Source organism: Capsicum annuum, chromosome 5 (assembly GCF_002878395.1).
Source record: "Capsicum annuum cultivar UCD-10X-F1 chromosome 5, UCD10Xv1.1, whole genome shotgun sequence".
In the NCBI taxonomy this organism is placed as follows: Eukaryota; Viridiplantae; Streptophyta; class Magnoliopsida; order Solanales; family Solanaceae; genus Capsicum; species Capsicum annuum.
Genome location: NC_061115.1, coordinates 165,662,892 through 165,685,851, shown reverse-complemented (window position 1 = coordinate 165,685,851; position 22,960 = coordinate 165,662,892). Strand labels below are relative to the sequence as shown.

The 22,960-nt window shown below is 35.6% G+C and overlaps 1 protein-coding gene across 8 annotated transcripts in view; it reads left to right on the top strand.

Annotated features, from left to right (window-relative positions):
- The first annotated feature begins 13,574 nt into the window (after positions 1 to 13,574).
- The window catches only part of LOC107870950 (CBL-interacting serine/threonine-protein kinase 9), an 18,848-nt gene continuing 9,462 nt past the window's right edge, over positions 13,575 to 22,960 (top strand). Inside the window, exons 1-8 of one of the 8 annotated variants that reach the window (XR_007056030.1) lie at positions 13,575 to 14,100; positions 15,590 to 15,652; positions 15,945 to 16,016; positions 16,243 to 16,350; positions 16,452 to 16,532; positions 22,164 to 22,217; positions 22,317 to 22,442; positions 22,552 to 22,675. Coding sequence is in view for 5 of the 8 variants with exons in the window: in XM_047413237.1 (XP_047269193.1) it covers positions 13,906 to 14,100; positions 15,590 to 15,652; positions 15,945 to 16,016; positions 16,243 to 16,350; positions 16,452 to 16,532; positions 22,164 to 22,217; positions 22,317 to 22,442; positions 22,552 to 22,675 (823 nt within the window). In the remaining 3 variants the exon portion in view is untranslated. The remainder of the gene's footprint in view (positions 14,101 to 15,589; positions 15,653 to 15,944; positions 16,017 to 16,242; positions 16,351 to 16,451; positions 16,533 to 22,163; positions 22,218 to 22,316; positions 22,443 to 22,551; positions 22,676 to 22,960) is intronic. The other 7 variants (XM_047413237.1, XM_047413236.1, XR_007056032.1 and 4 more) reach the window with 7 other exon arrangements.

Sequence of the window (22,960 nt, the reverse complement as noted above, 5' to 3'; positions counted from 1 at the left end):
TTATGAAAAATAAAGTAGAGAAAAACAAGAGTAGAGAAAGAAGAGAGTAATTCTTATTTCTCTTGAGGGATGAAAGATTATCTTGAGGGATTGAGGATGATTTACAATGAATAAAACCCCTCTATTTATAGGGAAAATGTAATAGCCCGAATATTTCTAGCTTAGTCCAGCCCTTAGTACATACTTGAAGCATTTAGAACCTGAAAAAAAATCTAAGAGTTAGGGGACATAGTCATTTTGACTCCCTTTAAATTTCGAAGACTTTTAAGTTGAACTTTCGGGCTCTGAGACAATGAATGTTTAGTTGAATTATATTCAGAGGTGTAAAAATCATATCTCGGGTAAGTTTCAGAATTTTTGGATGAGGATTGGATCACATTTGAATTGGAAAATAGTAGTTCATCGTGATTGCACTGCATCGCAGTGATTATTGCGATGAGCATGCTATCGCGTCACAATGAAGGCCATTTTGATATTCGTCAATTTCCATAGGGTCACCGCGGTTACACCATGTTACGGTGAACCCCAGAACAACAATTTTCACAATCCCGTGAGTCACCGCGTTGCGGTGGGTATCGCGATGACCCACTCTCCGTGTTACGGTGAAGCCTTAATCGGCCACCCAGTTATGGATTTTAAATCCTAAGGGTAGCTTAGTCTTTTGCCCAGCATCCCTAAATTGTGAAAAAAGATTTTAAGTGTATTATTGAGCAAAATATGTTCATTATTCATCAAATTTCTCTCAAATAAAACCCTAGGCTTCAATATTCAACTTCAAGAATCCCCAAAACTTCACCATTATTTTTCCAAAATACTTTGAAATTCAAAGTTCTCAATTCAAGAATTACAAGAATCAACATTCAAGAGCATAAATAGGATCTCAAAACCACACGTCTTCATCTAGTTCATCAATTATGGTGTGTGGAGTTTTGAACAAGGATAAATCTTTCATCCTTGTGCCCAAAACTAGTTTTAAATTACAAATTTACATGACTTTACATGGATTTCAATTTAGGGTTCCTAACCATTTATTGTTATTTGAAGATTATGATGTTTTAAGTGTTTTTGGTGTTGAATTGGATGTTTTCTTTAGGATTTTTATGCATATTGTTGAAATTTCTAGACTTTGAGTTGAATTATCAATATTTACATTGTAAAACATGAACATTTTGATGTTTTGTCATGAATTTGAAGCATGGGTTATTAAGCCCTAGTTTGTATGTTGATAATTCAAGAATGGCTATGTTTTTTTAAGAATCCCATGATTAGCTATTTTCAAATTTTGATAAAGATTTGATCTTTTGATCTTTAGCTAAGATATGGAATCCACTTTATAGCTTAAACTCAGTTTTGAAAGAACAGATGCACAGTTAGCTTTCAGTATGGAACATTATGATTTTTAAAAGTGGATTTCCTACATAATGAGCATATAATTAAGGGAGTAGTATTTAGCACCGAGCAGGAAGTGTGGGTTTAGCGCATCCTACTTTCCTAGAACTACGACCAACTTAGGTACAGATTTAGTATTTCCATTTCTATATGGATGACAGTTACAGATATGATCACTTAGCTCAAGTTATACTCCCTGGCAAGAGTATGAAACCTCTCCCAAATATGAGGTTTTTCCCTTAAGGGAATGAGACATTAGACTCCAAGATAGCTCACATGGTTTATGTCGGTTAAGAGAACCTCCCTACTAATAGAAGTAAACAAATAACTTATGCATAAATTTCCCTAATAGTAAAGAATAACAACGCAGATTTTAGTATGATACAACTTTCAGAAAAGAATAGCTTTTAAATTCTAAATGTGATGGCTTACCAGATTTATGCAGTATGTTTAATCATTCATGATCTTTGATTTTTAGCTTTCAGTTATTCTAGCCATGTGATCCATTACATACAACATGCATATTCTATGATTTTGATAGCATTGAGATATCATATTTACTTATGCATTCACACCCATATACTCATTACATCCTTAAAGTACTGATCCACATATACATCTATATGCTACATTGTCTCATAATGTAGGTTCAGGTTCTCAGTCTCAACAGCATGAGTAATTTTGGGCATCTCTATCTATATCCCTACAGTTGGTGATTCCTCATGGTTTGAGGGCCTTTTTATCCAGATTTCCATCTTTTATAGTGTTTGATTAGTTTCTTACAGTTTAGTTTGAGTCAGTTGGTGGTTTGTCCCAATGGCTCTCTAGTTTCATAGTAGTAGAGACTTGTCGAACTACTAGCTATTATCCAGACTTTCAGTATTAGTTATTCAGGCAGTATCTTTAGTTTATTCCAGTTCAATTTTGATATAATACAATATTATTTCTTGATTAGTTTATCTTGAAATGAGTTACAGACCTAGTAGCAGGCTTACAAGGTTAGCTTGAGGCTACTCCTAGCCTTTAGCACCATGTGATATCTCGGGACCAGGTTTTGGAGCGTTACAAACTTGGTATCAGAGCCTAAGGTTTAGAGATTCCTAGGGAGTCAGACAAGCCGTGTTATGTAGAGTATTAATCATGGGTGTGAAGCACGCCACATTTATGAGCAAGAGGCTACGACATATTTTAGGAAATCATCTCTTTTATTTCAAAATCCATCGTGCTTACAACTATCTCTATCTGCTATTAACTCATGCTCTTTCATGACAGAATATGTCTCCTCGTAGAGCTATTGCCCATAGGACTAATAACCATCTATCCTAGTCTGTTGATTCTTTGAATGAGAATATGTTTTATGCCAAATTTTGGGTTGCCTTTCAGGAGTTAGCCCAAGTTGTGACTGCTAATACTCAGGCCAATAATCAGGCTGCAGTATTGCATCAGTAAGAGGGTAGTTTAGTTGCAACCATACTTCATTACTTTCAAATCCAGCCGAATACTTTGGGTCAAAGGTAGGTGAATACCTACAGTTGTTTCTTGATGAGGTGAAAAAGATCACCCAAGTTATGTATGTTACTGAAGAAGAGAGTGTGGAATTGGCTTCTTATAGGTTGAAAGATGCTGATTATGATTGGGTTGTTATGTGGAAGAATGGTAGGGGTGAAAATGCAACTCCCATGAGTTTGTAGGTATTTTAGGATGCTTTTTTAGATAGGTTCTTTTCATGTCAGTTGCGGGAAGACAAGGTTGAGAAGTTCATGAACCTGAGGCAAGGCTCAATGACAGTGAAGAAGTACTGCCTTAAGTTCAACTAGTCGTCTAAGTATGCTCCTGAGTTGATAGCTGACACTAGATCTAGTATGAGTAAGGTTGTTACTAGAGTATCTGGATTGGTAGTCAAGGAGTGTAGGACTGTCATGCTTATTGGAGATATGGATCTTACTAGATTGATGACTCATGCCCAACAGATTGAGGCAGAAAAATTGAAGGGGAGAGATAAAAAAAGTAAGAAGGTTAGAACTAGGCAGTTTGAGTATGGTCAATCAAGATTTGCAGGAAGAAATCATTTGCAGTTTTAGATTTGATCACTTTTTCCAGCGCCATCTTCGGCTAGTGCCCCTCATACCCAAAACTAAGCAAGAATAATGGTGTAAGACTTCTATGTCTAGATCTCAGAATAGTGTAGGTGGAAGGCCTATTTATCTTTTATGTGTGAGATATGGTAAGAATTATCTTGGTAAGTATTTTTTGGGTCAGAAGGGATGTTTTAGATGTGGTTAAATAGGCCATAGTATCAAGGAGTGCCCGTATGCTAAGCAAAAAAGCAGGGATGTTCATCCCCAGACTCATACTACTAGTGCACCAGCTCCTATAGCTTACCCAATCCCTTCTCAAGGCGCATCATGCAGTACCGGTAGAGGTCAGTGCCAGAATCAATTCTATGCTTTACCATTCCGTTAGGAGTAGGAGATCTCCCCAGATGTTGTTACTGGTATGCTTCGTATCTTTCATCTTGACCTTTATATGTTGTTGGACCCTAGATCGAGTTTCTCTTATATGACCCCACTAGTTGCAGTTAATTTTGAAATAGGTCCTGAAAAGGTCCCTAAGACCTTATTGGTTTCTACTCCAGTAGGTGAGTTAATTGTTGCCAAATAGATCTATAGAAATTTTCCCATTACTGTCCTTCATAGGGTCATGTTAGCGAATTTGATAGAATTAGACATGGTTGACTTTGACCTTATTCTCGGTATGGATTTGCTTTATTCTTGTTATGCATCCATAGATTGTCACACCCGAGTGGTAAAGTTTTAATTTCTTGATGAGCCTATCTTCGAGTAGGAAGGAAATTTAGTGTCTCCCAAGAGTCATTTCATATCTTATCTTAAGGCTAGAAGGTTGATATCTAAAGGATGTATCTATCACCTAGTTTGAGTCAAAGATACTAAGTCTAAGACTCCAATAGTCAGTCAGTTTGTGTAATCAATGAATTTCTTGATATGTTTCCTGAAGATTTGCCAGGGGTACCTCCTGATAGGAAAATAGAATTTGAAATTGATCTTCTTCCTGATTCTCAGCACATCTCTATTCCTCCATATCGTATGGCCCCTGCCGAGCTTAAAGAGTTGAAAAAGCAACTCAAAGACCTCTTATATAAGGGTTTCATAAGGCCCAGTGTTTATCCATATGGCGCTCCTATCTTATTTGTGCGTAAGAAAGATGGTTCCTTGCGAATGTGTGACTATTATTAGCTGAATAAAGTCATAATTAAAAATAGATATCCTCTTCCTAGAATCGATGACTTGTTTGATCAACTCCAAGTTGTAAGTTATTTCTCCAATATAGACCTTAGATCCAGCTATCATCAGCTTTGAGTAAGGGAATGTGATATCCTGAAGACAACTTTCAGAACCCGTTATGGTTATTTTGAATTCCTATTCATGTCTTTCAGACTGATAAATGCCCCAGCAGCCTTCATGGACTTGATGAACCGAGTATTCAAATAGTACCTAGACATGTTTGTCATAGTAGTATCGATGATATCCTTATTTATTCTTGTAGTAAGGATGATCATGAAGACCATCTTAGAATTATGTTGAAAACTCTTAAAAATCACCAGTTGTTCGACAAATTCAACAAGTGTATTTTGGCTAAGGTCAGTAGCTTTCCTTGATCATATTATTTCCAGTGATGGCATTGGAGTTGATCCCCAAAAGACTGAAGCAATGAGAAACTGGCCTAGACCTATTTCTCCATCAGACATCAAAGGTTTCTTGGGTTTAGCTGGCTATTATAAATGGTTTGTTGAGGGGTTTTCATCTATTGCATTTCCTATGACCAAATTGACTCAGAAGAAAGTTAAGCTTTAGTGGTCAAATTCTTGTGAGAAGAGTTTTCAGGAGTTAAAGACTTGACTTACTTCAGCCCCAGCCTTAGCATTACCTGATGGTACAGATAGATTCGTTGTTTATTGTGGTGCCTTTAGAGTTGGTTTGGGTTGTGCTTTGATGCAGAGAGGTAAGGTCATATCATATGCCTCTAGATAGCTTAAGCCTCATAAAAAGAACTATGCTACACATGATCTTGAGTTACCTGCTGTTGTGTTTGCTTTGAAAATATAGAGGCACTATCTTTATGGGGTGCATATTGATGTATTTGTGGACCACAAAAGTTTACAATATGTGTTTACGCAGAGAGGGTTAAATTTCCATTAGAGAAGGTGGCTAGAATTGTTGAAAGATTATGACATGAGTGTTTTGTATCATTCGAGCACGGCCAATGTTATGGCAGATGCCCTTAGTAGATTGTCAATGGGCAGTGTTGCTTATGTGGAGAGTGATAAGAAGGAGTTAGTTCAGAAAGTTCATCAATTATCTAGATTGGGTGTTTATTTAGTTGATTCGGCTGAGAGTAGCATTTAGGTGCAGAGTTGTGCAGAATCCTCCTTAGTTTTTGAGGTGAAGGAGAAACAAGATCAAGATCCCATCCTAGTTAAGTTAAAGGAGTCGGTTAGAGATCAGAATATAGAGGTTTTCTCCCAAGGAGGAGATAGCGCGTTGAGATACCAAAATAGATTATGTATGTCGTGCATTGATAGATTGGGACAACGGATTATGGCTAAAGCGCATGGTGTGCGTCACTCCATTCATCCTGGTGCAACTAAGATGTACTGAGATTAGCTGGAGATTTATTGGTGGAGTGGTATAAAGAAAGATATTGCAGAGTTCGTAGCTAAATATTCAGTTTGTCAATAGGTTAAGGTAGAGCACCAAAGGTCTGGTGGTACTTTGCAAGAGTTCAGTATTCTCACTTGGAAGTGGGAAGAGGTGAACATGGATTTCATAACAGGGCTATCTCATTTGTGACGTCAGCATGATTCGATTTGGGTTATAGTAGACATGTTAACTAAATTAGCCTATTTTCTGCCAGTTCATATGTCCTACTCAGCTGAAGATTATGCTAAGCTGTATATTAGAAAGTTGGTAAGATTGCATGGAGTTCTATCGTCTATCATTTCAGATAGGGGTACTTAGTTTACCTCTCACTTTTGGAAGGCCTTTTAGAAGGGTCTTGGTACCCAAGTCTATCTTAGTTCAGCTTTTTATCCTCAGACCGATGGTCAGGTAGAAAGGACCATTCAGAATCTAGAAGATATGTTGAGGGCGTAAGTGCTTGATTTCAAAGGTAGTTGGGATGAGCATTTTCTGGTGATTGAGTTCTCCTACAATGATAGTTATTATGCTAGTATCTAGATAGCCCCATTTGAGGCTCTATATAGGAGAAGATGTAGATCACCTGGTTCGAAGTGGGTGACGCCACATTGATAGGCCAAATGTGGTGTTAGAAACCATGGAGAAAGTCCAGTTGGTTTGAGAGAGGTTGAAAAAATCTCAGAGTTGTCAAAAATCGTATGCAGATATGAGGAGAAGAGATATCGAGTTTGAAGTTGGTGATTTAGTTTATTTGAAAGTTTCACCTATGAAAGGGGTGAAGAGATTTGGCAAAAAGAGAAAGCTTAGTCCCCGCTATACTGTCCCTTTCAGAATATTAAGCCGTGTTGGGAAGGTGGCATATGAGCTTGAGTTGCCCGTAGATTTTTCCTTCATTCATTATGTGTTCCAAATGTCCTTGTTAAAGAAGTGTATTAGTGATCCAGCGGTTGTAGTACCCTTAGAAAGCATAGATATTTATGATAGCCTTTCTTATGAAGAGATTCCAATCGAGATCTTTGATCACCAGATTTGTAGACTAAGGAACAAAGAAGTTCCCTTGGTCAAAGTTCTTTGGCAAAATCAATCCGTTGAGGGAGCCACTTGGGAAGCAGAAGCAGATATGCGAATCAAGTACCCTCATCTTTTCGGTGCAGATTCAGATTCAGTTTAAGGTAAAAAGTTTCCTCAGATCATCTCTTTTCATTCCAAGTTACAGCTTTATATGGCCATTCATTCGATAGTTCTTGTATTTATATTCAGTTTAGTCATGTTTTCAGTTGTACATTCCAGTTATAGCCTTAATTTTCAGCATCTCAATTTCGTTAGCCTCATTCGAGGACGAATGTTCCCAAGGGGGAGATATTGTAAGACCCCAAATATTTCTAGCTCAGTCCAGCCCTTAGTACATACTTGAAGCACTTAGAACCTGAAAATAAATCTAAGAGTTAAGGGACTTAGTCATTTTGACTCCCTTTAAACTTTGAAGATTTTTAAGTTGACCTTTTGGGCTCCGAGACAATGAATTTTTAGTTGAATTATATTCAGGTGTGAAATAGCATGTCTCGGGTAAGTTTCAGAATTTTTGGATGAGGATTGGATCACATTCGAATTGGTAAAACAGTAGCTCATCGCGATGAGTATTACGATGAGCATGCCATCGCGTCGCGATGAAGGCCATTTGGACATTCGTCAATTTCCAGATGGTCATCGCGATTGCACCGCATCATGGTGAACCCCAGAACAACAATTATCATAATCTAGTGAGTCACCGTGATTCCACCACATCGCTTAGGTATCACGATGACCCACTCACCGCGACGCGGTGAAGCCTTAATCGGCAACCCAGTTACAGATTTTAAATCCCAAGGGCAGTTTAGTCTTTTGCCCATATCCCCAAACTATGAAAACATATGATTAAGTGTATTATTAAGCAAAATATGCTCATTGTCTATCAAATTTCTCTCAAATAAAACCCTAGGCTTCAACATTCAACTTTAAGAATCCCCAAAATTCCACGGTTCTTTTTCCAAAATAGTTCAAAATTCAAAGTTCCCAATTTAAGAATTCCAAGAATAAACATTCAAGAGCACAAATAGGATCTCAAAACCAAGCTTCTTCATCTAGTTCATCAATTAAGGTATGTGGGGTTTTGAACAAGGATAAATCTTTTATCCTTGTGCCTAAATTAGTTTTAAATTATAAATTTATATGAATTTACATGAATTTCAATTTAGGGTTCATACCCATTTATTGTTATTTGAATATTATGATGTTTTAAGTGTTTTTGGTGTTGAATTACATGTTTTCTTTAGTATTTTTATGTGTATTGTTTAAATTTCCAGACTTTGAGTTGAATTATCAATATTACATTGTCAAACATGAACATTATGATGTTTTGGCATGAATTTAAAGCATGGGTTATTAAGCCCTAGTTTGTATGTTGATAATTCAAGAATGGCTATGTTTTTTAAGAATCCCATGATTAGATATTTTCAAATTTTGGTAAAGATTTGATCTTTAGCTAAGATATGGAATCTACTTTACAGCTTAAACTCAGTTCTGAATGAACAGATACATAGTTAGCTTTCAGTATAAAATATTATGATTTTTAAAAGTGAATTTCCTACAGAATGAGCATAAAATTAAGGGAGTAGTGTTTAGCACCAAGCGGGAAGTGTGGGTTTAGTACATCCTACTTTCCTAGAACTACGAGCCAACATAGGTATAGATTTAGTATTCCTATTTCTATATAGATGACAGTTACAGATGTGATCACTTAGCTTAGGTTATACTCCCTGGCAAAAGTATGACACCTCTCCCCAACGTGAGGTTTTTCCCTTACGGGAACGAGACGTTGGACTCCATGATAACTCACATAGTTTATGTCGGTTAAGAGAACCTCCCTGCTAGTAAAAGTAATTAAACAGCTTTTAAGTAAATTTCCCTAATTGTAAAGAATAACAGAATAATTTTTAGAACAATACAGCTTTTAGAAAAGAATAGCTTTTAGACTCTAAATGAGATGGCTCACCAGATTTACGCAGTATGTTTTATCATTCATGATCTATGATTTTTAGCTTTCAGTTATTCTAGCCATGTGAGCCATTACATACAGTATGCATATTCTATGATTTTGATAACTTTGAGATATCACATTAACTTATGCATTCACCCTCATATACTCAGTATATCCTCAAAGTACTGATCCACATTTACTTCTATGTGCTACATTGTCTCATAATTTAGGTTCAGGTGCTCAGTCTCAGCAGCTTTAGTGATTTCGAGCATCTCTATCTACATCCCTACAGTTGGTGAGTTCTCATGATTTGAGGGCCTATTTATCCAAATTTCCAGCTTTCATAGTGTTTGATTAGTTTCTTATAGTTTAGTTTGAGTCAGTTAGGGGTTTGTCCCAATGACTCTTTAGTTTCTTAGTATAGAGGCTTGTCGACTACTAGCTATTATCCAGACTTTCGGTATTAGTTATTCAGACAGTATCTTCAGTTTATTCTAGTTCAATTTTGATATAATACAATATTATTACTTGATTAGTTTATCTTGAAATGAGTTACATACCTAGTAGAAGGCTTACAGGGTTAGCTTGAGGCTACTCGTAACCTTGAGCACTGTGTGACATCTCGGGACCAGGTTTTGGGGCATTACAGGAAATTACTCCCAGTTTCTCTCTTAAAGATAGATATTTCATATTCTAGTAGAGATCAACTAGATTTTGATGGATCTTATCTATATTCTTGATAGACATTCACTATAATGTAATACATTTATAATACTCCCCCTTGAATGTCCAATTGATAGATAATGTGCCTCGTTAAAACCTTATTAGAAAAAACTCAGTGAAAAAAATATAGTGAAGGAAAAAGAGTACATATCTCTAATAATACGCATTTTGGCTGCCTCATTAAAAACCTTTCAAGGAAAGACAAAACCTCATAAGGGAAAAAGAGTACAACGTGTATTAAATCCCCCTAATGACAACATTCTTGAACCTTTGTATTCCGATCTTGTGCAACTTCTTCTTGAAAGTTGTAGTTGAAAGAGACTTGGTGAATAAAACAACCATGTTGTCACTTAAACGAATCTGTTGCACGTTAATATCACTATTCTTTTGTAGCTCATGTGTATAGAAAAACTTTGATGAAGTGTCCGTCGTTCTATCTCCTTTTATGAATCCTCTCTTAAGATATGTTATGCATGTTCCATTATCTTCGTATAAAATTGTGGGTACATTGTCACATTTCAAACCACATTTTTCTCATATGAGATGTATCATTAACCACAACCACATAGATTCTTGTCTCACTTTATAAATAACTATTATCTCATCATGGTTCGATGAAGTGAAAAAATAGACTACTTTGTATATCTCCAAGATATGGCAGTATCCCCATATGTGAATACATTGCATGTTTGAGACCGAGATTTATGCGGGTTAAATAAATGCCCAACATCAGTATAATCAACAAATTGGGACTACAATCTTACAATAAGATCATGTGTTTGATCCTATTTTGATGTCTCCTAGTAGGAGCAGAACTATACCGTGCTAAATAATTTATTGAAAAGGTTATATCATGCCTTGTAGTATTTGCAATACGGTACTTCATAACCAATTCAATTCGGTATATTTCTCATGTCAGTAACTAATCTATTTCTTTAAAAACTCTCTAAGAGTTCTAATAATTTTCAAGCTATAAGCTTATACAATATAAGGATTATAAATAAGTTTTCCAGAAACTTTTATATGCTTCAAACATTTTGAATCCTTAAAAATGTTTTCATATAGATTTTGTCAAGTGACAATAACCAACATTTCATGAGTGACATCTTCAAGTATCTGGACTGCAAATCAAATAAGTTATATGCTTATCAAGATGCATTCTTTCACATTACTTGATAAATATTTCTACATCAGAATGCTTAAATAAACGTAGAATTCAGATCCTCTTAGTCTTTTACAATATTGCGCCAATATTGTATCAAAGATATCATTGATGATGTATCATTTCTTATCGGTTCATAGTGAGACATAACATTTTAAGATCTCATCACTTTATTATTTTCAGGTACCTGAACCTCTCATAAGATTTTATGAAGTGTTATGTCGTAGACTTTTCTAGAGGACATTGCCTTCTTATTATGATTGTTTGCTCCTTACCCTTTTCAAGGATTATTTCATTTGGAATCGATTGGTCTACCATACTTGATGAATGCATAGACTTTGTCCTTTAGGGAATAGGAGCACTTGCAGCTTAAATATGATATTCTTTCGGCATTTGAATTAAATTATCCTTCGAATGAGGATCCGATGATAATTTCTAATATATTTCATAGCTGCTTATAATCTCTCTTTTATGTTAGAAAAATTAACATACATCCTCCATCTTCTTTGAGGAATCCATCTTTGTGCATTATAGTATATTCATTAATCATATATCGCACATCAATTATTAGATGAAATAGTTGGTTCCTGACCTTGATCCAATTGAGAGGGAAGAAATAAACATAACTATTGGTCTAATGCATACAAGTGCTATTATATGCAATATATCATATTTCAGGCCAACACATAAAACTTTGTTCTCATTAGCAATTGTTTAGCTATTTATCGAACACATTCAATGTCAAACCATCATCATCAAGATGAATTATCCTGATTAAACAATCTGAAAGTTATGATCTTAACTCAATTTTATTGAGCAAACAACTTTATGAATGTCAAACTGTAAGATGACAATAAATGTACAAGTGCTCATCTTATATCGAATCATCTTAATAGATCACATAACTGGTGAACAAACCCATATTCACTTTTTAAAATTTTCAGACTATGAGGGATCAAATCCCTATATTAGTTGGTCCAACCAACTTATTATGAGAACACGCAATATTAAAAGTTCATGAAGAATTTTCTAATTCTTCAATATTTGTTTAATACTCACTAAGCACATCTTTGAGATGTCGCAATCATTCATGTCAATTTTTGAACTTTTATCCTAGTAAACTCCAAGTTTACCATGACATGTGTTTTTCACTTTAGTAAACTTCTGGTTTACTATGGCGTGAATTTTATATCAATAAACTCTTAATTTATTGTAGCATTTGCTCTCACCATGTACGAATAACTTTTTACATTTATGTTTCTTATTATAGTAACTTGAAGATATTCAATCTTTTAATTATTGTACCTCATTTAGAGGTGGATTATGATATTTTCACAACTAAGAACATGTTCGAATTTATATACAATCACATTCACCCAGGGTATAGATATGTATTTATAATAATCAAAATTTTCATTCCTCGAGAATGAAAATATAATTGTGCCTTAAGCCTATCAAATTCTGATGGCTTATAACCTCTTTCGTGATATTGCTACTTCAGAAGCAAATTGAGGCATACATATAATGTAGATAATTTTTCTCTAACATATATTATAATCATTATAATCATGTGAAAATATTATCACTTTTGATGATTATTATCATATTATCCCTCCGTGCCTATATTCGTGCATTTAATCACTTGCCTTCTTTTAGACATATTATGCACTGCTACTATATTTCTTTCAACAATAAAGCAAGTTGCCAACTTTTGAATTCAACATATATTGTTACCATATTCACTTCATGGAATAGACCATATCAATGGGATATGTTTCATGACTTTTCACCAAACAACCATTATTTTGCCTTAGCCATCATAATATTATTAATATGGTGTATTGAGATTCAAACTCTATATCTTATCCATATAAAGGCGTCTTAGGCTATAATTTGATGAGACTTGAACCCAATATCTTATCATCATGGTGCATTGAAACTTTTAACTCAATGTCTTACCTTCTTAATGAGATGAGACTTAAATTCATCATCATATCTTTTAAAAATATTGTTCTTCATGAACAAATTTAACGCATAAGTGGTTCCTAATCAATTATTTTTCATCAAATTCAATAATAATTATATCATTAGTAGCAAAAGACAAATAACATAAGGAAATTACTAACCCCGATGTTACCTTTAGATTTATAATCTCATCTTGTATGATAGAGTCTCGTGCTAATAACGCGTTATGAAAAATAAAGTAGAGAAAAATAAGAGTAGAGAGAGAAGAGAGTAATTCGGGATTGAGGATGATTTATAATGAATAAAATTCCTCTATTTATAAGGAAAATTACTCTTAATTTCTTTATAAAAGATAGATATTTCATATCTTAATAGATATCAACTAGATATTTCATATCCAATAATGTAAATATATTTATAACACAATTTAATTTCTTTAGTTGTCTGTTTTCCCTTTTTATCTTGTGGCTAGTGTTGTTAGTTTATATATTTTTATAATTTGTGTTTATTATATTATTGTTGATTCTAAATCAAGGTCTATTAAAAATGGTCTTTTTACTTCACCTGAAATAGTGATATAAACTGCTTACTCTACGAATACGGGGGTATGATGTTGTTGTTGTCTTTTTCTCTTTTTCACGTTTGGCGCTCATTTGGAAAGCTTGGCCATGAAATTATATTGCAGTAGTCCCATATCCCTCATCACGCGGTGGAAATAGACCGTTAGAGAAAGTCTCGCATCATTCTGCCTCTAGCCTTCTTCTTTCTCTTCTGTCCTTTTCTCCTCCAAATCTTTTGCCCAATTTAGCAATCTAATCCATAAGGATTTCCATTTCCTCTTCCCGTTCTTCTTTAGGTTTCCCGATAATAAGGATATCTGCTAGAACTCTACCTCATATCTTACTTTTTGAGCGAGACTGAGCACTTCGACGAGAATGAGCAGTTCCCCGTCGATATCATCGCCTTTTAGTCGGAGCAGGACGCGATTAGGGAAATATGAATTGGGTAAGACGTTAGGAGAGGGCAGTTTTGCAAAGGTTAAGTATGCAAAGAATGTACAGACCGGTGATCATGTTGCCATCAAAATTATCAACCGCGAGCGCGTCCTCCGCCAGAACATTATGGAACAGGTGAGTATGGCGCACTGCGTTCTTTTTTTAATTAATCATACAAGAGTAAATGCTATTCCCGTTGATCTTCCGTCTGTATTTATCTAGCCCAAAGTGTAATCGTCCAACGGTTCTTTAATTTCCCGTCTTTTATTATCTTCATTTGGGGATATCTCAAGTTTCTTTTTCCTTCAGAATTAAATTGGCTGAGTCAAGTTTTCAAAGGGAATTCAAAATATAAAGGAGTAAACAAATGAAGAAGTCATGGGATTCAACATCTACTATATATATATATATATATTGTAAAAAAATAATACGTATATACAGTATCATTTTTCAACAAAAGAGGTTTGGATGAACACCTTCCGATACCCCTAGATGCCGCACTTTCCGAGTCTTGTCTTAGCAGTCATGTCTCAAAAAACTGGGATTGAGAATAGACACACATTTTGCATCCAGGGGCGAATGTAGGCCATTATATTGGGTTAGGCAAAACCTAGAAGTTTTTGGCTCAAAAGTCAAACCTTGTACATGTATTAAGAATTCAATAAAAATGTATAAAAATCGAGTTTGGAATTCATTTACTAGTACTTGAGGCAGCTGTCCTAGAATCCAGAAATCAATAGTCTAAACCATTGATTATCTGTCTTTTCAAGAATGTTTTAAAGAATTTTACGTGGAACGAAATCTTCACAAGGATGGAAGACCCCAGAAAAAACAAGAAACTTGTAGTCGCCAGTCTTGCCACCGGCATGTGAGATAACTCTTGCTGGATTTCCTCCGGCATTGATTGGCAACATGACCATGCGTCTAACCTTACATTATGGTTTGAGTTATTGGGTTGTGCCTGCATAAGTATTTCAGTCTTGATCAACCCGATTTTCATGACCCAACAAAGAAAACATTGAGTCATCATCAAGAAGAACCTGAGTCAAGTGATCAGCTGTCTTTTATAATCCCTATGTCATCTTCTCATAGAGAAAACAACCCTCATTCATTCATCGATTTCATTGCCTCTTCCCTGTCCTAGGTGTGGACGAAGACGGAAACTTCTCTAAGATCCGATTTGATGTTATATCCCTCTTCTGGTGCGGCTTGTTTTATTGTGCAACAGTGATGGAAGGTTATCATACCTCCGAAAAATTCGTCAGCTGCCTAAAAGTTACACCGTAGTGATATTCCATCTCTTCGATGCACTGGTAACCGCACAATGGACTAATTAGATTTTACTTCACTCGAACATTCTAGTATCATATGAAAAATAAGTGAGACCAGAAAATGCATTAACACAAATGTCTTAGGCCGTACTTCTATTTTTTTGGACACAATTTACGTTTTACAATGTCCATATTCACATTTATGCACTCTACCATAACTAGTTAGAATACCCATCTAACTGTAAAAATGTATATGTCATGACGCTTTTGTTCTAGAATGCCTTCTACAAATTTCTTTTCATTTAGAATGAGAAAACTATGATAATGAGATCTAAGATGTACTTTGTTGACAGATTAAAAGAGAAATATCAACGATGAAGTTGATCAGACATCCAAATGTCGTAAGAATCTTTGAGGTATGTTGTAATCCTTCTGCCCTGTCTTCTTCCCCGTTACTTGTAAACACACACAATTCTTGTGAATCTCTCTCATGTCTATGCCGAGTTATGGTGATTATTTGCTTCTATCAGCACCTCTTGTCACTGAACAAGCATACACGTGATTGGGCTTCATCTTTTCATGCTAGATGGTGCTCCAATACCAAGTTTTGAAGTTACACGCACTTCATTTCTCATCATATCTTCCTGAGTGCTTCATATCTTTGTAATTCTATATATTCCAACTCTGGTTAACTCTGGTTGCTACTAGGTTATGGCTAGCAAGACAAAGATCTATATTATCCTCGAGTATGTTCATGGAGGAGAGCTCTTTGATGAAATTGTAAGTTTTCTCCTTTCTTGGTTTATGCAATTGCACATCCTCATTTCTCCTATTTTTTTGGATGAGATGGAGATGATTAGTAAAATAGAGTTTTTCTTGGAACTAATTTCCAAGTATAGATTACATGTTCATTTTGTATTCTTTTGGTTTTGTTATCACATTTTATTCCTGGGTAAAAGATCTTTTATTGCAATGAGCATTTCCTTATGTATAATATATATTACAGGCTAGACATGGCAGACTCAAAGAAGATGAAGCTAGAAGATACTTTCAACAGCTTATTAATGCCGTTGATTATTGCCATAGTAGAGGCGTTTACCATAGAGACTTGAAGGTTTCTGATCCTTAATCTCATTTGTTTAGATACTGAAGTCCACTTCCTTCATGCTATGACTAGTATTAATATTCAGTTATGTGACTTGTAACTATTTGTAGCCTGAGAATCTACTGCTAGATTCATTTGGTACTATGAAAGTTTCAGACTTTGGATTGAGTGCACTTTCCAAGCAAGTTCGAGTAAGAATTCTTTACATTTGAAAAATTAAGCGTACATAAAGAGCTATTCACTCAGTTTAACTTGATTTACAATAGTCAAATTGACAAGTTTTTGTTTTCTTAAAAAAAAAAATTATTGATCAATGCATTTTGTCAAGGCATTGTTAGATAGTATATCATTGTCAAGATGTAGTAAGAGAGTATATCTATTTTCAGATTGTGTGTCAGATATATATAGTCAAATATTGTAGGTAAAAGAAATGATCTCTGGGATCTGCTCTTGACCTTTTATGTCTAGCTTTGTGTATATATTCTTGGTGTAATCTATCATTTTAAGTAAGAAGTGAAATACACTTACACCATTAACATGGTATCAGAGCCACTGCTATTTTTGTTTCGATTCAAGTTGCCTTTTCCGATGATTGTTTTGATAGATTTCCCGGTAACTATTCCGTCATCTTCCTTTACTAGCAGCCACTTCTGGCAGTTTTTTTTTCCGGCCATCTCAAACTTTCATTCTGAGTTGGTGATGGTCAATCATTCATTTTAGTCTTACCCATTAATCCTATAATTTTCAGCAATCAGAAAAGTTTTTTGGCAAAACAAGTCACCTTCATCGGTTGTTTCTTCCCTTTTTCTTGTGAAGTTCTTGTTCAGTACAGATCTGAAATAGATTTTACCAGATCTGCAGTCATCAAGAGGAACCTTGATTTTATCTTTCCTTTGTTTCATGTTCTTTTAATCAAAGACCTTTTTTTTCGAACTCATTTCTTATAATTGTCCTCCTTTTGTTCTTTGGTTAAAAAAACCCTTTTTTTTTTTTTTGGTATTTCATTAGTTGTTGAAGTCATTATGGCAGAGAAGGGTGAATCTCTAATAAATAATGTCTCAGAGGAAATTGAATCTTCAAGTTATGTCAAATCGATGTTTTCCTCTATTTCAAGTTCTTCTGTTATCACTACCATGAAGTTAGAAGGTAGTAATAATTACACACCATAGTCTTCACCTGTTGAGATGTGGTTTATGGGACAAGGATATGAGGATCTTTTAGTTAAAAATACTAGTGATATTGTTGCTAGTGAAAGGACTGAGTGGACTCTAATTGATGCTCAATTATGCAATCTCTTATGGAACTCTCTGGACCCTAAATTACTCTATCTATTTCAATCTTGTAAAACTTGCTATAAAGTTTGGACTAAAGCTAAGACTTTGTATATGAATGACATATAATATATATACAAGGTTGTCTCAGACTTAGTCCAACTTTAGCAGAATAATCAAGATATGGCGAGTTATTTAGGACAGATAGAAACCTTGAAAGATCAATATGACTCTCTTTTGCCACTTTCTGAAAGTGTGACCACACAGGATCAATGAAGAGATAAGTTCTTTATGGTTCTAGCACTGAAACGACTTCGATTTGATCTTAGTCCTATAAGGGATCAAATCTTGGCATGTTCATTAGTTCGTTCCTTAATAGACATTTCAGCTCTATTATCGCGTATTGGTTCAGAAACAAATGAAACTTATAACGTTGAGACATCTGTATTAGCTATGAAAAATGCAAATCCACAGGAACAAAATGTCTAGCAAAGGAGGAACAGTAGAAACTCTAGACCCTATTGCAACTATTGCTACAAGTCAGGCCATACCCGACAAACTTGTTGGAAATTGCATGGTCGACCACCACGTACTAACAATTGTAGTACAACTCACGTGGTTCAGACCTGTAAAGACACAGATGGTCAACTGTCCAATTCTATTACTTTGTCGGGAGTAGATTATAGTGATTACTTTGCAGTATAAAGCGGCTATTCGACAATCACCTTTATCTGGCACCCTACAAACTAGTAATGCGTTTGCTTGCCTTACCAGGTCTTCTCCCTCTTGCCAGTAGATATTGGATTCTAGTGCATCTGACCATATCTCTAGTAATTGGAATCTTTTCTTGAATCTTATTCATTCCATAACCGTCACCACAGTTTCCCTTTCTAATGGATCACAAACTGCAGTAAAAGGAATAGGGGGGACGTGCAACTTCTTCCCTCTATTTTCTTAAACTCAGTTGTATTTTCTCCTGAATGTCCATTAAATTTGATTTTTGTTAGCAAACTAACCAAACACCTCAATTGTGGTGTCAGCTTTTTGGCCGACTCTGTTGTTGTGCAGGATCGAAGAACGGAAAAGACGATTGGAACAGGATATAAGTCACAGGGACTGTATCATATGTCAAAATCACCACCACCCGTTGCCTTCTCTTCCGTTGCCTCAACTGATCTTCTCCATAGTCGTTGTGGTTACTCAAGTCTAGCAAAGCTTCGGAAATTAATTCCTAGTCTTTCCACTTTGTCTTCATTTCAATGTGAGTCTTGTCAACTTGGGAAACATAGTCACATTTCGTTTCTAACAGGTCCACATATATGTTTGACATTGTTCAATTAAATGTATGGGGTCCTAATTATGTTGTTTCAAGTTTAGAATTTCAGTAATTTGTTACCTTTATTGATGATTTTCCCCGTTGCACATCGGTATTTTTAATGAAAAATCATTCTGAAGTATGCTCTATTTTTCAAAAAATTTGTGCTGAGATAAACAATCAATTTGGTGTTTCAATTAAAGGTATTACGCAGTGATAATGCCAAGGAGTACTTATCTTCTCCCTTTGCTAGTTTCATGTCGTCTCAGGGAATCACTCATCAGATTCTTGTGTGTATACTCCTTAACAAAATGGAGTCACCGAATGTAAAAATAGACATCTCATCGAGACTGCTCGAACTTTACTTATACGCTATCAGTTCCTCTTCATTTTTTTGGGGATGTTGTTCTCACTGCTTGTTCTTTGATAAATAGAATGTCCTCCACTGTGTTGCAACAACAAGGTCCTCACTCAATTCTCTTTCCAGGTCAAAATCCTTATCATCTAACTTTGAGAGTGTTTGGATGTACTTCCTTTATCCATGATCAAAGTACCAGAAATGACAAACTCCAACCGAAATCAATTAAGTTTCTTTTTAGGATACTCTCGTCACCAAAAAGGTTACAAATGCTATGATCCAAAATTGAATAAATATTTTATTAGTGCAAATGTGACATTTTTTGAAACATCTCCCTATTTTAGATCAAGCACTACAACCAGAAGTTTAATTCCTCAAATTTTGCCAGGACCCATACTTCCTCTACAACAAATCAATCTTCTAGAAAACCCTCAAACCGCTCCTTCTCCTCTTCAAGTATACACTCGACATAATCGTCCTCTTAATAATAACGATGATAGTACTGGTCCTAGTCCAGATACACTAGTAGTTCCTGATGACTCATCTTATGCTCCTTCGTCACCTGCTCCAGTCATGCCTTCGTCAGATGCAGTGACCTTACCAATTGCCATACGCGAAGGTATACGTACTACTCAAACAGAGAGATAACTATTTAAGTTATCAACGATTGTCCCCATTATATCATACTTTTGTATCTGCCTTATCTAATATACCTATACCAAAGACTGTTAGCGAAGCATTGGAGCAACCAGGGTGGAGAGATGCTATGATTGATGAAATGAATGCTTTATAGGCTCAATAACACTTGGGAATCGGCCCAGTTATCGAAGGGGAAAACTACTATTGGAATTTGATAGATCTATATGTAAAAGTGGGTTCGGACGGAATAGTTGATCAACTGAAAGCTCGCCCTGTTGCCAAAGGATACAACCAGATTTATGGTCTTGACTATGGTGACACATTCTCCCCAGTTGCCAAAGTTGCATCTGTCCAACTGCTTATGTCCTTGGCAGCAAATGCACCATTGGCCGCTTTATCAACTAGACTTTAAGAATGCCTTTTTGTATGACGAACTTTCTAAGGAAGTTTATATGGAGAAACCTCCTGGATTTGTTGCTAGGGGGAGTCAGACTTAGTTTGCCGTCTCAAATGCTTTGTATATGGCCTCAAACAATCTCTGAGAGTATGGTTTGGCAGATTTAGTTCTGTTGTCCAACAATTAGGGATGTCTCGAAGTAAAGTAGATCATTCTGTTTTCTATCAACATAATGGTCCAGAAAAGAACATTTCTAGTCGTTTATGTTGACGACATTGTCATAACTGGAAATGATCCAAAAGGAATATCTCAGCTAAAGCAACATTTGTTCAGTTACTTTCAAACCAAAGATTTGGGGAAGTTAAAGTTTTTTTTTGGGAATTGAGGTAGCACAATCCAAGACAAGTATTGCTATCTCACAAAGAAAATATGCTTTGGACATATTATAGGAGACATGCATGTTAAATTACAAACCAATTGACACTCCTATGGATCCAAACATCAAACGCGTCCCTGGACAGGGGAGCCATTGCAAGATCCTGGTAGATATAGAAGACTGGTCGGTAAATTGAATTATCTCACTATCACACACCCGGATATTTCATTTGCAGTAATTGTGGTTAGTCAGTTTCTCCAAGGTCCTTGTAAAGATCATCGGGATGCAATGATTCACATCCTCAGGTACATAAAAAAAAACTCCAGGACAAGGATTGTTATATGAAGGCAAAGGTCACACAGACATTGTTGGATATTCTGATGTGGCTTGGGCAGGTTCTCCATCTGATATATGCTCCACTTTGGGTATTCCGTCATGATTGGAGCAATTTAGTTTCCTGGAAAAGTAAGAAGCAAGATGTTGTTGGCAGATCTAGTGCAGAAACTGAATATCGAGCTATGGCCCTTGCTACATGTGTGCTTATTTGGCTGAAACAACTTCTCCAAGAGTTAAAATGTGTTGAATTCATTCAAATGAAGCTTATGTGTGACAATCAGGCTGCCCTACATATTGCCTCAAATCCAATTTTCCATGAAAGAATAAAACATATAGAGGTGGATTGTCATTTTATTAGGCAGAAGATCGAGTCCAAATGCATTGCCACCAGCTTTGTCGGTTCAAATGACCAATTGGCAGATATTCTTACTAAGTCGTAGCTCGGATTGGATACATTTGCGGCAAGCTCGGAGCATATGACATGTATGCTCCAGCTGAGGGGGAGTGTCAAGATGTTAGATAGTATATCATTGTTAAGATGTAGTCAGAGAGTATATCTATTTTCAGATTGTATGTCAGATATATATAGTCAAATATTGTAGGTAGAAGAAATGATCTCAGGGATCTGCTCTTGACCTTTTGTGTCTAGCTTTGTGTATATATTCTTGGTGTAATCTATCATTTTAAGTAAGAAGTGAAATGCACTTACATCATTAGCACATTTCATGGAAACAAAGTTCATTGAATTGGAAATTGGAACAAAGTACCATAAATCAGAAAAATTCAGGTTACACAACTGCCACAAGATTATTTGAGACAATGGTAATCAAAGTAAACATCTGCCTTGCCAATGCTCTGGCCATTCCTGGCCAAGCTCAACTAATTTTGTCTTATATCTATTTATGAAATTTTGAAATATTAGTTATTACTCTAAAGGTAAATGTATATGTTGCAATTAACAAAATAATTAAACAACTAACTTCCCTCACATGTTTCAAATTCATACATGGATATATCTTACTGAATCGTGTCCGCGATTATCCATCATCCCTCACTTCAATCACATTCACAATTCCCTCACTAGTATTGTATAGTATTGTAGTTGATGGAAAACTTTCAATGTTATTCAGGACGATGGACTACTTCATACTGCTTGTGGCACACCAAACTATGTTGCCCCTGAGGTAACAACAACCTAAAGAGTTGTTATTCGACAGCTAAACGCTAGTAACTTAATAATTTTTTCTTACTGTTTATGCCTTTAACAAGAACTGTTGTATCAGGTTTTAACTGACAAAGGCTATGATGGTACAACAACTGATGTCTGGTCCTTTGGAGTCATTCTCTTTGTTCTAATGGCTGGATACTTGCCTTTTGATGAACCAAATCTAAATTCTCTATACCGAAAAGTAATTTCTGGAAGTTTCTTCATTTATTATCTGAGATGTTTCTGGAATTCTTTGGTTCATTTATTTTCAGAAATATATTTAGAGAATTTTGCTCGTAAATTGTTGTCAGATCCTGAAGGCTAGTTTTTCACTTCCACCATGGCTGTCCTCTAGCTCAAAGAATCTGATCAAGCGTATTCTTGACCCGAATCCAGTCACGGCAAGTCCCTTTATCTTTGCTGTTTTACTTTCTGGTATGACAACTACTTTTAATTAATATAGTTCATCTTATATACTAGCTATGTAGTGCATTAATTTTGTGGAATACTTTCATCAAGTTGTTTACAGGAAAAGTGGTACAGTCAAATTTGTACGAGGTCAAGGACATGCGTTATTAGCTCATCTTGTTAGGTCTAGTTTTTAGCAGCTGAATATTATGATGTGCTGAAACCTTGAGGGTTGCACCACACAGTTAGGGACTAGGTCCCTCATAGTCAATCTCAAGATAGAACATTAAAGCAATTAAGAGGTGCTGGAAA